This window comes from Erinaceus europaeus, chromosome 3 (genome assembly GCF_950295315.1).
Source record: "Erinaceus europaeus chromosome 3, mEriEur2.1, whole genome shotgun sequence".
Taxonomy (NCBI): domain Eukaryota; kingdom Metazoa; phylum Chordata; class Mammalia; order Eulipotyphla; family Erinaceidae; genus Erinaceus; species Erinaceus europaeus.
Genome location: NC_080164.1, coordinates 72,883,582 through 72,895,466, shown reverse-complemented (window position 1 = coordinate 72,895,466; position 11,885 = coordinate 72,883,582). Strand labels below are relative to the sequence as shown.

General features: G+C 42.7%; 1 protein-coding gene across 1 annotated transcript in view; it reads left to right on the top strand.

Annotated features, from left to right (window-relative positions):
• The first annotated feature begins 487 nt into the window (after positions 1-487).
• FER1L5 (fer-1 like family member 5) overlaps positions 488-11,885 on the top strand; it is a 70,622-nt gene continuing 59,224 nt past the window's right edge. Inside the window, exons 1-8 of the mRNA XM_060187525.1 lie at positions 488-620; positions 3,630-3,682; positions 4,261-4,352; positions 4,834-4,942; positions 6,451-6,505; positions 6,943-7,052; positions 8,781-8,909; positions 10,215-10,277. Coding sequence (XP_060043508.1) covers positions 536-620; positions 3,630-3,682; positions 4,261-4,352; positions 4,834-4,942; positions 6,451-6,505; positions 6,943-7,052; positions 8,781-8,909; positions 10,215-10,277 — 696 coding nt within the window. The 5' untranslated portion in view covers positions 488-535. The remainder of the gene's footprint in view (positions 621-3,629; positions 3,683-4,260; positions 4,353-4,833; positions 4,943-6,450; positions 6,506-6,942; positions 7,053-8,780; positions 8,910-10,214; positions 10,278-11,885) is intronic.

The window sequence follows — 11,885 nt, the reverse complement described above, 5'->3', positions numbered from 1 at the left end:
CTAGGAACCTCGGAACCTGGAATGACAGGGACAAGAGACACGAAAGAATGACAGCAAGACAGGATTCTGATCAAGCTGCAAATTTTTATTGTGTTCACAGGTATTATAAGGCTTTGGGGAAGGGGGGGAATGCTGGAGGAGGGGGGGGAGCAATTATCAAAGTGGAATGTTCCTTGCAACATACAATGGCCGAAACCATGTTTGTTACCACAACTATGTGTTGTGTCACTTGATTTCTGATAAATGGTCTACCTGAGGGGAAATGGCCTGCCCAGGGGGAAATGAAAACTTGTCTCGAGGGCTTCCATTGTTTCAAAGCTTATCAAGCAAAAAAATGGCTCCTGGCACTTCATACTCTTGATTGTTCTTTCCTCTTACTCCCTTGATTCTCTAGAACCAAGAACCCTTCTGCCTTTGTGAAGACACCCCTATTGCTAGGCAACAGATTCAGGGTTCTACTTGTCTCTGTAAAGGGAGAGAAGCCTTGGGCTAGGAAGGAAGCTTCTCTACGTACAGAGGAAGATAGGTAGAGAAGATGCTGCGACTTGTTGTGCAGTCAGCCAAGATAAAACCACCCCGAGCTCCCCCTCCTCAACTCTGCCTGTCCGTCTATTTCAGAGGTGAGTGCCAAGGTCCTGAATGGCAGAGGAGACCCCCAACAGGCAAAAATCATCCAGTGAAAAAGTGGATGTATTGATATCTAATTACGTAAAAGATGCCTTGTGGGACAGAAAAGTGAGACATATCATTAGATCCTTCCAAATGCATCATCTTTATTTCTATTCTCTTATTAAGACAGCTCTCCTTCAGGCCCCCTCCCCATTTTTCATGGAATGGCATGAGGAAAAAAAAATGGCTTGCCAAAAAAAAACAACAACAACAATCTAAACAAAACAGACACAAGCAAAACTGTAAGACTTGTGAGAACTATGGTGATAACCATATCTTTGGGAGGTTCGATATGGAATTTTGGTGGTGGGTATAATAATAATCTTGATAACAAATTTGATAATCTTGTAACAGACTATTAGTAACCAATAAAAATTATCAAAAAATGGACCAGAAATGATGGGGCCGTATAGGCTCAAAGTTCCAAAGGAATAAAAAGGGAGGGTGGGTATTGCAGAGGCTAGAGCACTGAATTTGCAAGTATGAGGTCCTGAGTTCAAGCCCTGGCATTACATAAGTCTGAGTGATGCTTTTGTATCCCTCTTTTTTGCTAATAAGTAAATCAATTAAAAATTTAAGGCATTAAAAAACAGAAAGATTCAGTGTTATGCCACACCTGACAATGTAGACTTTAGAAAGGCCTACCTCTTTTTACCCCACTTGAATGCAGACTTCAAAATATTTCCTACTGCTCTGCTACACTGCTGGTGAGAATGCAAACTGATACAGTCCCTTTGAAAGACTGCATGGAAAGTACTTAAGTAAAAATGGAATTACCAGACTGGGGAGACAGCATAATGGTTATGCAAAAGCCTTTCAAGCCTGAGGCTCTGAGGTCCCAGGTTCAGTCCCCAGCACCACCATAAGCCAGAACTGAGCAGTGTTCTGGTCTCTTCCTCTCTCATGGTATCTTTCCCTCTGTATCTACTCCTTCTCACTAAAATTAAAAAAAAAAATAGTATTTAAAAAAGTGGAATTACCATGGTTCAGGAGATGGTGTAGTAAATAAAGCATTGGACTCTCAAGCACATGGTCTCAAGTTCCATCCCTAGCAGCACATGTACCAGGGTGATTTCTGGTTCTATCTTTCTCCCTTCTTATCGTTCTCATTAATTAATAAATAAAATCTTGAAAAAAATGGAATTACCATATGATCCAACAATATTATACTTAGATATTTATCCAAAGGACATTCAAAGAGTAATTCAAAGGAACATAAGCACTCCTATGTTCATAGCTGCATTATTCACAATAGCCAAAGTGTGGAAGCAGCCTGAACACCTATCAACAGATGACTGGCTAAAGAAGTTATGGGTTTATATTCCATGGAATATTACTCTGTGATCAAAAAGATGATATTATTTCCTTTGGGACAAAATGGATGGGACTGGAGGTGATTATACTTTGCAAAAAAGTAAAGAGATGAAAGACAACTACCAGATCATTTCACTCATATGTGGAATGCAGAGACATGATACACATGAACTTGGGAGTAAAAAAGAAACAGAAGCAATCAAGCTGTTTATAAGACTTGTAAGAACTATGATGGTTATCTTTCAGGGGTGGGAGGTTATGGTATGGAACTATAAATTGTAATCTTATAATCTTTTTTATTTAAATTTCTCTATTGAGGGATTAATGTTTTACAGTTGACAGTAAATATAGTAGTTTGTACATATATAACATTTCCCAGTTTTCCACATAGCAATACAACCCCCACTAGGTCCTCTGCCATCATGTTCCAGGACCTGAACTCCCCCCCCCACCCCAGAGTCTTCTTTGTTTGTTTTGTTTATTTTATTTATTTTTTAAAATTTCTTTATTAGGGCATTAATGTTTTATATTCTACAACAAACACAACAGTTTGTACATGCATAACATTTCTCAGTTTTCCACATAACAATACAACCCCCACTAGGTCCTCTGTCATCCTTTTTGGACCTGTACTCTCCCCCCCACCCACCCCAGAGTCTTTTACTTTGGTGCAATACGCCAACTCCAGTTCAGGTTCTACTTGTGTTTTCTCTTCTGATCTTGTTTTTCAACTTCTGCCTGAGAGTGAGATCATCCCATATTCATCCTGTTTCTGACTTGTCTCATTTAACATGATTCCTTCAAGTTCCATCCAAGATGGGATGAAAACGGTGAAATCACCATTTTTTAATAGCTGAGTAGTATTCCACTGTGTATATAGACCACAACTTGCTTAGCCACTCATCTGTTATTAGACAGCTGGGTTACTTCCAGGTTTGGGCTATGACAAGTTGTGCTGCTATAAACACAAGTATACACAAATCTTTTTGGATGGATACGCTTGGTTCCTCAGAATATATACCCAGGAGAGGAATTCCAGGGTCATAGGGTAAGTCCATTTCTAGCCTTTTGAGAGTTCTCCAGAACAATTTACATTCCCATAAGCAGTGCAGAAGGGTTCCTTTGTCCCCACAACCTCTCCAGCATTTGTTGCTGCTACCTTTTCTGATGTATGACATTCTCACAGGAGTGAGGTGGTACCACATTGTCGTCTTTATTTGCATTTGTCTGACAATCAATGACTTGGAGCATTTTTTTCATGTTTCTCGGCCTTTTGGATCTCTTCTATGGTGAATATTCTGTTCATATCCTCTCCCCATGTAATCTTATAATCTTGTAGCCTACTGTTAAATTTTAAAAACTGAATAAAGGGGATTGGGTGGTGGCTCACTCAGTTAAGTACACGTGTTACAGTACACAAAGACCCAGGTTCGAGCCCCCAGTCCCTACCCACAGGGAGAAATCTTTCCAAGTAGTAAAGCTGTGCTGCAGGTGTTGCTCTGTCTCTCTCTCCTTTCCCTTTTATTTTCTGTCACTATCCAATAAATAACTAGAGATGATAAATATTTTTCAAAGAAAATACTTTTTAAAAAACGAATTAAAAAATATTTCCTACCATTCATGCTAACCCATTGATGTCTTTGCAGATATGAAGAAGAGAACCCAGGAAGTAGAAGGGAATAACCCCATATGGAATGAGGTAAAATATATCAGGCAAATTCAGAGAAGAGTATGACAACTCCATTTGTGAGATTAGGTCCAGGTCATGCTCAGAAGTCCAGGAAAGGAGCATAAGGGAGCCTCATAAACTTTTCCTAGGGCTGAGGCATTTTAAGGGCAGCCTCTGACTTAACAAGGCTACGCAGAATTTATTCGCCTAGAGCTCTCCCTGGCTCTTCTCTGTACTCTGCACATGGACCTCAGTATGGCTCATCTTGACCAACCCTGCCATCCTGATATCCTCAGATACCTGGAACAAAGACAGCTTCCTGGGCAGGACCCCTGCTCATTTACCATCCATCCATCCATGTTCCCCTTGGTTCCCAAGCCCCTTGACTAATGACATAATACTTCATTTCAATTCATACACTCCCAAGCAACTTTCCCGGCCATTTGGTGAAAGGTGACAAATTCCGTCCTTTTAGGGAATTAGACTTGAAGGCAGTTTCTCAGTGTGAGAGGAAAGAGGGGCATCTTACTCTCCTACAAGGTTCTTCGTTTCCTAGAAGGATAGGGAGGGTGCATAAAAGAATGATGACCTCTCTGTACCTCCCACAGACCCTAGTCTGGCACCTCTGGAACCGCCCCCTACACAGAGACTCTTTCCTGCAAATCATCCTTCGAGACATGAGCTCAATAAAGAAAGAAAGGTGAGGCTGAAGGAGACTGACTTGGAGGATAGCCACAGAAGGTGCTGCATTCCCTGATCAATAAGTCACTCATGCAAGGACCAGAATTCACTTCAGCCAACCAAGGGGTGGTGGATTTCTAGAAGGGTAGGACAGCTGGGAGTGCAAATTGATTAGAATTAGTACAACTAGGAACTGGGGACCCTGGGAGCAGTTCAGTCTCTTCTGAAATAATGGGATCTCAGATGTTTGTGTTTCTCTGACCAATCCTGGCTTCCTGTCACAGCCCCACTCTATTACCAACTGAAACAGCCCACAGACTCTGAACCTATGGCATCCTTGGACAGAGAATCAGTTGGGCATAGCAGCAGTCAGGAGCCCATCCTCTCTGGCCCCTTGCTGGGTACTTCCCTCTTTCTTCCCTCTTGACAAGGTCATTATTGGGGCAGAGGACAACCTTCCTACTGGTTCAGGATCTCATACCTGCTTTTGGTCTCCCCAGGTTTATTGGCCTGGCCACAATACTGCTAAAACCCTTGGTGATGAAACCAAAGAAAGTTCTTTTCATAAAGGATTTGACCCTGCTCAGTAACTCCATGATGCCCACAGAGGTGAGTTGGACCCTGGAACATGGTTGGAGGAGTGGAGACAGTCAGTGAAGATGGTCTACTCCAACAAAGACTCAGTGACACCTCCCTTCCCTCCTCCCCAGAAGACTTCTACCAGGGAGTACCCAATCACACTGCCATCATCTCCCCAACTTCCCCATCTGGCCACCCATCTATTCACCTGTCCTTCCACTATTCTGTTCTCCCACATAGACTGATTGTTCAGTTAGTCATTCAATGAGTGTCAACACAGTGCAGGACTTGAGATACAAAACTTACTGAAGCCCATATCTGCAGGAATAGGCCCCACTCACATGACAGGTGTCCCAGCACATGTGTACAGGGGTCAGTAATGTTAATTCCCTGAGGTCAGGAAAGATGCATGACTCCACTTTGTAGCTAATGAAAAGCTTCATGGAGGAGCTGATTAAGACATACGCAAATAAATGAAGACCAGCCAAACAAGAATAAGCAAAGGCTATTCAGAACTTTCTGTTGCAGCAAAGGAGTGAGCCATCACTTGCATTTTGGCAGAAACTCAAAGGGAAACAGTATACTGGGGGGAAAATAATGTGGAAAAAGGGAAAGGTTCCAGTTATACTGAGTTGTCTGCTATTGCTGTGGGGAAACTGTAGGCTTGCTAACTAGCAGCTGGGCATCTTATTTGGCTGATTAGGAATGCACATTTGGCTTTCTCCTATCTGTTCCAAGCTGGAAGTAAGGGGAAATTTTAAGGAAACTATAAATTATGGACCAAGTCCTGGTCATTTTGGACTGATTGTTAGCGTTTGTCTTTCTGGATCATTGCTAGAAATAGTGCACTGACTTCTTTCTCTAGCTCCTCCTACCCTCTCAATTTCTCTCTGTTCCTATCCAATAATTTTTTTTTTAAAAAAAAGGTATTTGCAAGGGTTCCCACAGGATGTCACAAGATGGTAGAGGAGGAGAAAAAAGCTGTCAGCATCAGTTCTAGACTGGCTCCAAGTCACCTCTCCCCCTGCTCCCTACCCTGGTGCATCCTCTTCTGGCATTAACACTAAGTGGCTCCTTTAGTCTCCCAATCCATTTCCTATAGTCCATTGCTCTATTCCGCCGGTCTCCACCCCAGAGTATACAATCCCTCATGGTGTTGTGCTGTGCATGGCCAGCATCAACCTACCCAGGAGGACTGGGCATGAGCCAAGATAGACTGGGCCAGGTTCCAATGCTGTGAGTTGGTCAATTAAGTGTACATAGTACTATGCACAAGGACCTCGATTCAAGCCTCCGCTCTCCACCTGTAGAGACACTTCACAAGCAGTGAAGCAGGCCTGCAGTTGTCTATCTTTTTCTCTCCTCACTATCTCTCCTCCCTCCCAATTTCTGTCTGTCCTATCGAAAACAATTTAAAAAGGAAAAAATAGCTGCCAAGAGTGATGGACTCATAATGCTGGCATCAAGCCCCAGTGACCGGAAGCAAAAAAAAAAAATCCTAGTGTTTAGGTTACAGCTATGCTGCATTTGCCTTGCAGTGCACTGTTACCCTTCAGGTGGCCTATATATCCAAGAAGAATTATGAGAAGTCAGGTATGTCCTTCCATATTTATTCCATTCCTCCTCTAAGCATAGCTGGATGGGTTCATTCAGACTTTTGAGACCCATCTCTTAAGATCTACATAGAAAGATTGTGACCAAATTAGGATCTAGAGAATAGATCTTAAGATGCCTGTGCCATCTGTCCCTCCAATATGTCCACTTATCCCCATTAGACATAAGAATCTCCCTCCAATGGACTACCACTGGGAGGCAAGGATGGCCTAAGAGCTCCCATACATGGAAAAAGACCAGAAATCCATAGTTAATTACCAAGGGTAGGAGGGATCCATGGTATTTTAGGGAGGACATGTGCCCCTTATGGAACATATTGTCCATATTTCCAGTTAGGAGCTTTTCATCAGCGATAGGACAATGAAATGGGAAAACACCTCCTGAGTCCCCAGCCAACCAGAACTGTATTTCCTCAGGGGATGAAGACCCCTTGGGCATCACCACCTGGGAGGAAGCCAGGCAGAAGCATATGCTTCCCAGCTCCACCATGCATAAGCTTCTATCTTCAAGGCCTCAGCATTTTCAGGTGAGAACTTTCCAGGCTGAAAGCTCAACATGAACCCTCACAGGGTTCCCAGGCCATCCCTACCTCTTCTCCCCAAAGTGACAACAGAGGGCAGCACTTCAGACAGGTGTACAAGTCCTCAGCTGTTCACTGCCTCCCCTGCCACTCCAGGGGCCATTCTGGGGAACTTGTGCATGTGACTGGACCTGACACAATTCTTGACAGCAATAGAAGATGCTATTAGCTGTGCACTATTAGGGCCAGACAGGTTGTGGGGAGCAAAGCAGATGTCTGGATCCTGCTTTTCAGAAGTTCTTAGGATTGTTGGAAACACCAAGTTAGACACATGCCAGGTGAAATCAGACTAATGAAGAAAGCCTGAAAGGGTTTGTGAATAGTCCACAGGTTTCACTGTGAGTTCTGGCAAGTCTCATGACTTGCCAAATTGTCTGTGATCTCCTGCCTATGACTTAACTTATCTGCAATGCCTTCCAGCCTGCCTTTTGCTCAGGGGACTGGGAGGGAGCTTGATTGGTACTCTTCCTTACCCCACCCACACATCCACTCAATTAGGCAAAGTTCTAATTTCTGGTAACATCAGAGAATATCCATGTCTCTGCTGTCACCTCCATTTCCATCCTGAGTCATGTCTACTCTCTCCTTGGACCACTTCAATAGGCTCTTCCAGTCCATCAATCAGTCAAAGTGGTGTTTTGTTTTGTTTTCTGTTTTATCAGGGCTCTGCTCAGCTCTGGTATGGGGGTGTGAGGGATTGAACCTGGGACCTTTGGTGCCTCAGGCATAACTATTATGTTGCCTCCCTAACCCCCAAAATGGCTTCCAAAGAGGCCACTCATATTATGCCAAGCACTAGATGAAAAATGTCCTTCAGGGGAGTCGGGTGGTAGCACAGCGGATTTAGCGCACATGGTACAAAGTGCAAGAACTGGTGTAAGGATCTTGGTTCGAGCCCCTGGCTCCCCACCTACAGGGAAGTCGCTTCACAAGGGGTGAAGCAAGTCTGCAGGTGTCTATCTTTCTCTCCCCCTTTGTCTTCCCCTCCTCTCTCCATTTCTCTCTGTTTTATCCAACAACAATGACATCAATAATAACTACAACAATAAAACAACAAGGGCAACAAAAGGGAATAAATACATAAATATTTTTTTAAAAAGGAGGTGGTACAGTAAAAAAAAGCTTTGTGCTTGAAAGCATGAGGGCCCTGATGTTGCATGTACCAGAGTGATGCTCTGGTTCTCTCATAAATATATATATTTTAAAAATTCTAGTCAAAAATTAAACACACATAACAAACTGAGATATGTTCAGCTGCTTATTCTATTTATTTATTTATTTTACTAGAGCACTGCTCAGTTCTGGTTTATGGTGGTGTTGGGAATTGAACCTGGTACTATAGAGCTTCAATTATGAGAGAGTTTGCATAACCATTATGCTATCTACCCCCACTTTTTTTAAAAAAAAAAGATGTTTATTTTATTTCATGGAAGAGAGTGTTGAAAAGAAAGAGACAGAGCACAGTTAGATATCAAACAGGGAAACTCAGGCATTCAATTTCAGCTCTCTACCATTTGAATTATTTCCCCAGCCATTAGACTGCAGCTTTTTAATGTTACAAGCCCATACCAACTGAGAAGAGGAACTCTCTAGGACTACACCAGATAAGAGAGGAAGTAGAGAAGAGGAGCAGGGACCTCCCAACATTGGGCTTTCCTATTTTCTTCTCTGTAGGTTAGAGTGAAGGTGTTTGAAGCCCGACAGCTCATGGGTAACAACCTCAAGCCAGTGGTGAAAGTGGCCATTGGAAGTCAGCAGTTCCACTCACGGGTCAAGATGGGGAGCAATCCTTTCTTCAATGAGGTGAGCACATATTACTGAAGGAGGCTCTTTGACCAAGTGGCCATCCAGGATCTGGGAATTTCCTGCAGTTGGCGGGCAAACTCACTTTTTTTTTTCCAATTTTTTATTTATAAAAAGGAAACACTGACAAAAACCATAGGATAAGAGGGGTACAACTCCATACAATTCCCACCACCAGAACTCTGATAGCTTTCCTCACTTTTTATCTAGGGTGCTTTTCATCTGTTTGTTCCACATTGTCCTTGTCACTATGGAGGACCATGTACTATGATAGGCATTAGAGATACAGATGGAAAAATTCAAGGTTCTGCATTTGAGAAGTCAGTGGTTTGTGAGGTCTGTACAGGAACATGTAAACAATAATCATGGATGCAAGACTAGGGTTGGCAGTGATCTAGGAGAGCCATTAATGCAGCTGTGAAATACAGGTTCAGACCATATAGATCTTGTCACTGCTAGAGCCCCAAACTGTTGAATTGTGTCTAATACATGGTTGGAACTCCACAAATATTCTATGAATTATTTGATGAATAGAACAAAGAAAAGATAAAATCACAATCACAGCAGGAAAGAGTGGCTAGAGAGAACTCAAGGAAGGCTCCCAAACCTAATAAGGATGGTTCTACAAGATAAAGAGAGACAGGGTGGGGAAAGGTAATTTAGGGAAAATGCATATAACCTGAAAAGTAAAAGGAGTAGAACTTGTTGACAAACATTCTTAGGAGTAGCCAGAGGGCAGCCTGCACAATGGTCTGAGGTTTCCTTATAGAGGGTACTTGTGTGTGTGTGTGTGGGGGGAATAGCATAACCATTATGCAAATAGACTCTCATGCCTGAGGGTCTCAGGTTCAACAACCCCCAATACCACCATAAGCCAGAGTTGAACAGTGCACTGGTTAAAAAAGAAAAAAAAAAAAGAAGAGAAGAGAAGAGAAAGAGAAGAGAAGAGAAGAGAAGAGAAGAGAAGAGAAGAGAAGAGAAGAGAAGAGAAGAGGAGAGAAAAAATAGAAAAGATGATACTTGGGAGCCACAAGAGACTTCATGGCAGTTAGCTAGGCATCAAATTGCTCACAACTAGTTCTCCAGGAATCTCTTAACCCTGCCCTCCTCTATCTGAGCAGAAAACCTACAAGAAGCCTGGTTAATCTCTACTTCTGGAGCAACGTGTAGCTAGTAGCAAACTGAAATTTATTGAAATGGGTAAATGAATGGAAAGAGATAAGTTATTCTGACATTTCAGGCATACTCAGTCATTGGACATAATGCTGAAAGGTTTATTCCCTTACCCCCATTCTCTTTTTGCAGATCTTCTTCTACAATTTTCATGAGATTCCTGCAAAGTTCTTTGATGAGACCATCTTAATCCAGGTGAGGAGTCAGGTGAAATGGGTCCACTTTCTAGCCCCACTTCATTCCTGGGAAACACCTTAGTTCCTAATTCTACTCTTAGTGCCAGAAGCACCAATTTTCAGTTGCCTTCCTGACCCCAAAGCAGATCTCTACCACCTTCTTCACTCCTTGAGAGCCTAAAGCATTCATTCATTCATTCATTCATTCATTCATTCATTCATTCATTCATTCAACAAATGTTATGGAATGACAACTGCTAGTTTGAAGCAAGCAAAGCAACCCCTTTCCATGTGCCAGCATTCTTACACAACTGAAGGGCCCCCTCTAAGTGTGTTTCTTTTATTTATTTATTTATTTATTTATTTATTTATTTTTAAAAAAGAGACATTAACAAAACCGTAGGATAGGAGGGGTACAACTCCACATAATTCCCACCACCAGATTTCCATATCTCATCCTCTCCCCTGATAGCTTCTCATTCTCTATCCTTCTGGAAGTATGGACCCAGGGTCGTTGTGGGTTGCAGAAGGTGGAAGGTCTGGCTTCTGTAATTGCTTCCCCGCTGAACATGGGCATTGACTGGTTGATCCGTACTCCCAGCCTGTCTCTCTCCTTCCCTAGTAGGGTGGGTCTCTGGGGAAGCAGAGCTCCAGGACACATTGGTGGGGTCATCTGTCCAGGGAAGTCTGGTTGGCATCATGCTGGCATATGGAACCTGGTGGCTGAAAAGAGAGTTAACATACAAAGCCAAACAAATTGTTGAACTATTGTGGACCTGAAGGTTGGAATAGTGCAGATGAAGTGTTGGGGGGTACTCACTGCAGTCTCTAGTGTACTTCGGCTTTCAGGTATATATTTTGCCCTAGTTTATGGATACGTGTGAACATATGCTCTATCTCAGGGGACCTGGTCTGTATCTAGGTTTTGGGACTTTGTTAGGAAGTGAACCACCTGGAATGGAATTAGAGAATAGTGTGAAAGGAAAGGTCTCACCCGAGTAATGAAGCTGAAGGGTTGTCATTCCACACGTGAAGTCTCTGGACACAGTGTGAAGTGAAGCATGCTGGGGTGGCACTCATTGCGTTGATTAGGTTGCGATGGCAGATGCAATATTATTTTATATGAATTGAGAGAAGCATGCAGGAAAGTGGGCCCCATCCTAAGGTTCCAGGACTGGGGGAAACATAGGCTCTATAGTGGAAATGTGAGGTTCCTGCTGTCTTAGGGTTCAAGAAGACAATGGATAGTTATTACTATCATCACATTATTTGGTAATTGGGTTAACTTTGAAAGGTCCCTTCGTTAGGTTTTGCTGTATAATACCCAGCATCTTGTATATATCTGTGCCACCAGTTGCTTCTGTTCTCCCTGGTCTAGGCTTTTGAGAGAGTCAACATATCAAAGACTCAGCCTGTGTATTAAAAAGATTCAGTCTGTGTTTTAAAAAGTTCAAGACAGTGGTCCAGGAGGTGGCACAGTGGATAAAGCACTGACTCTCAAGCATGAGGTCCTGAGTTCAATCCCTGGCAGCACATGTACCAGAGTGATGTCTGGTTCTTTCTCTCTTCCTATCTTTCTCATGAACAAATAAAATATTTTTTAAAAAGTTCAAGACATACAATCAAT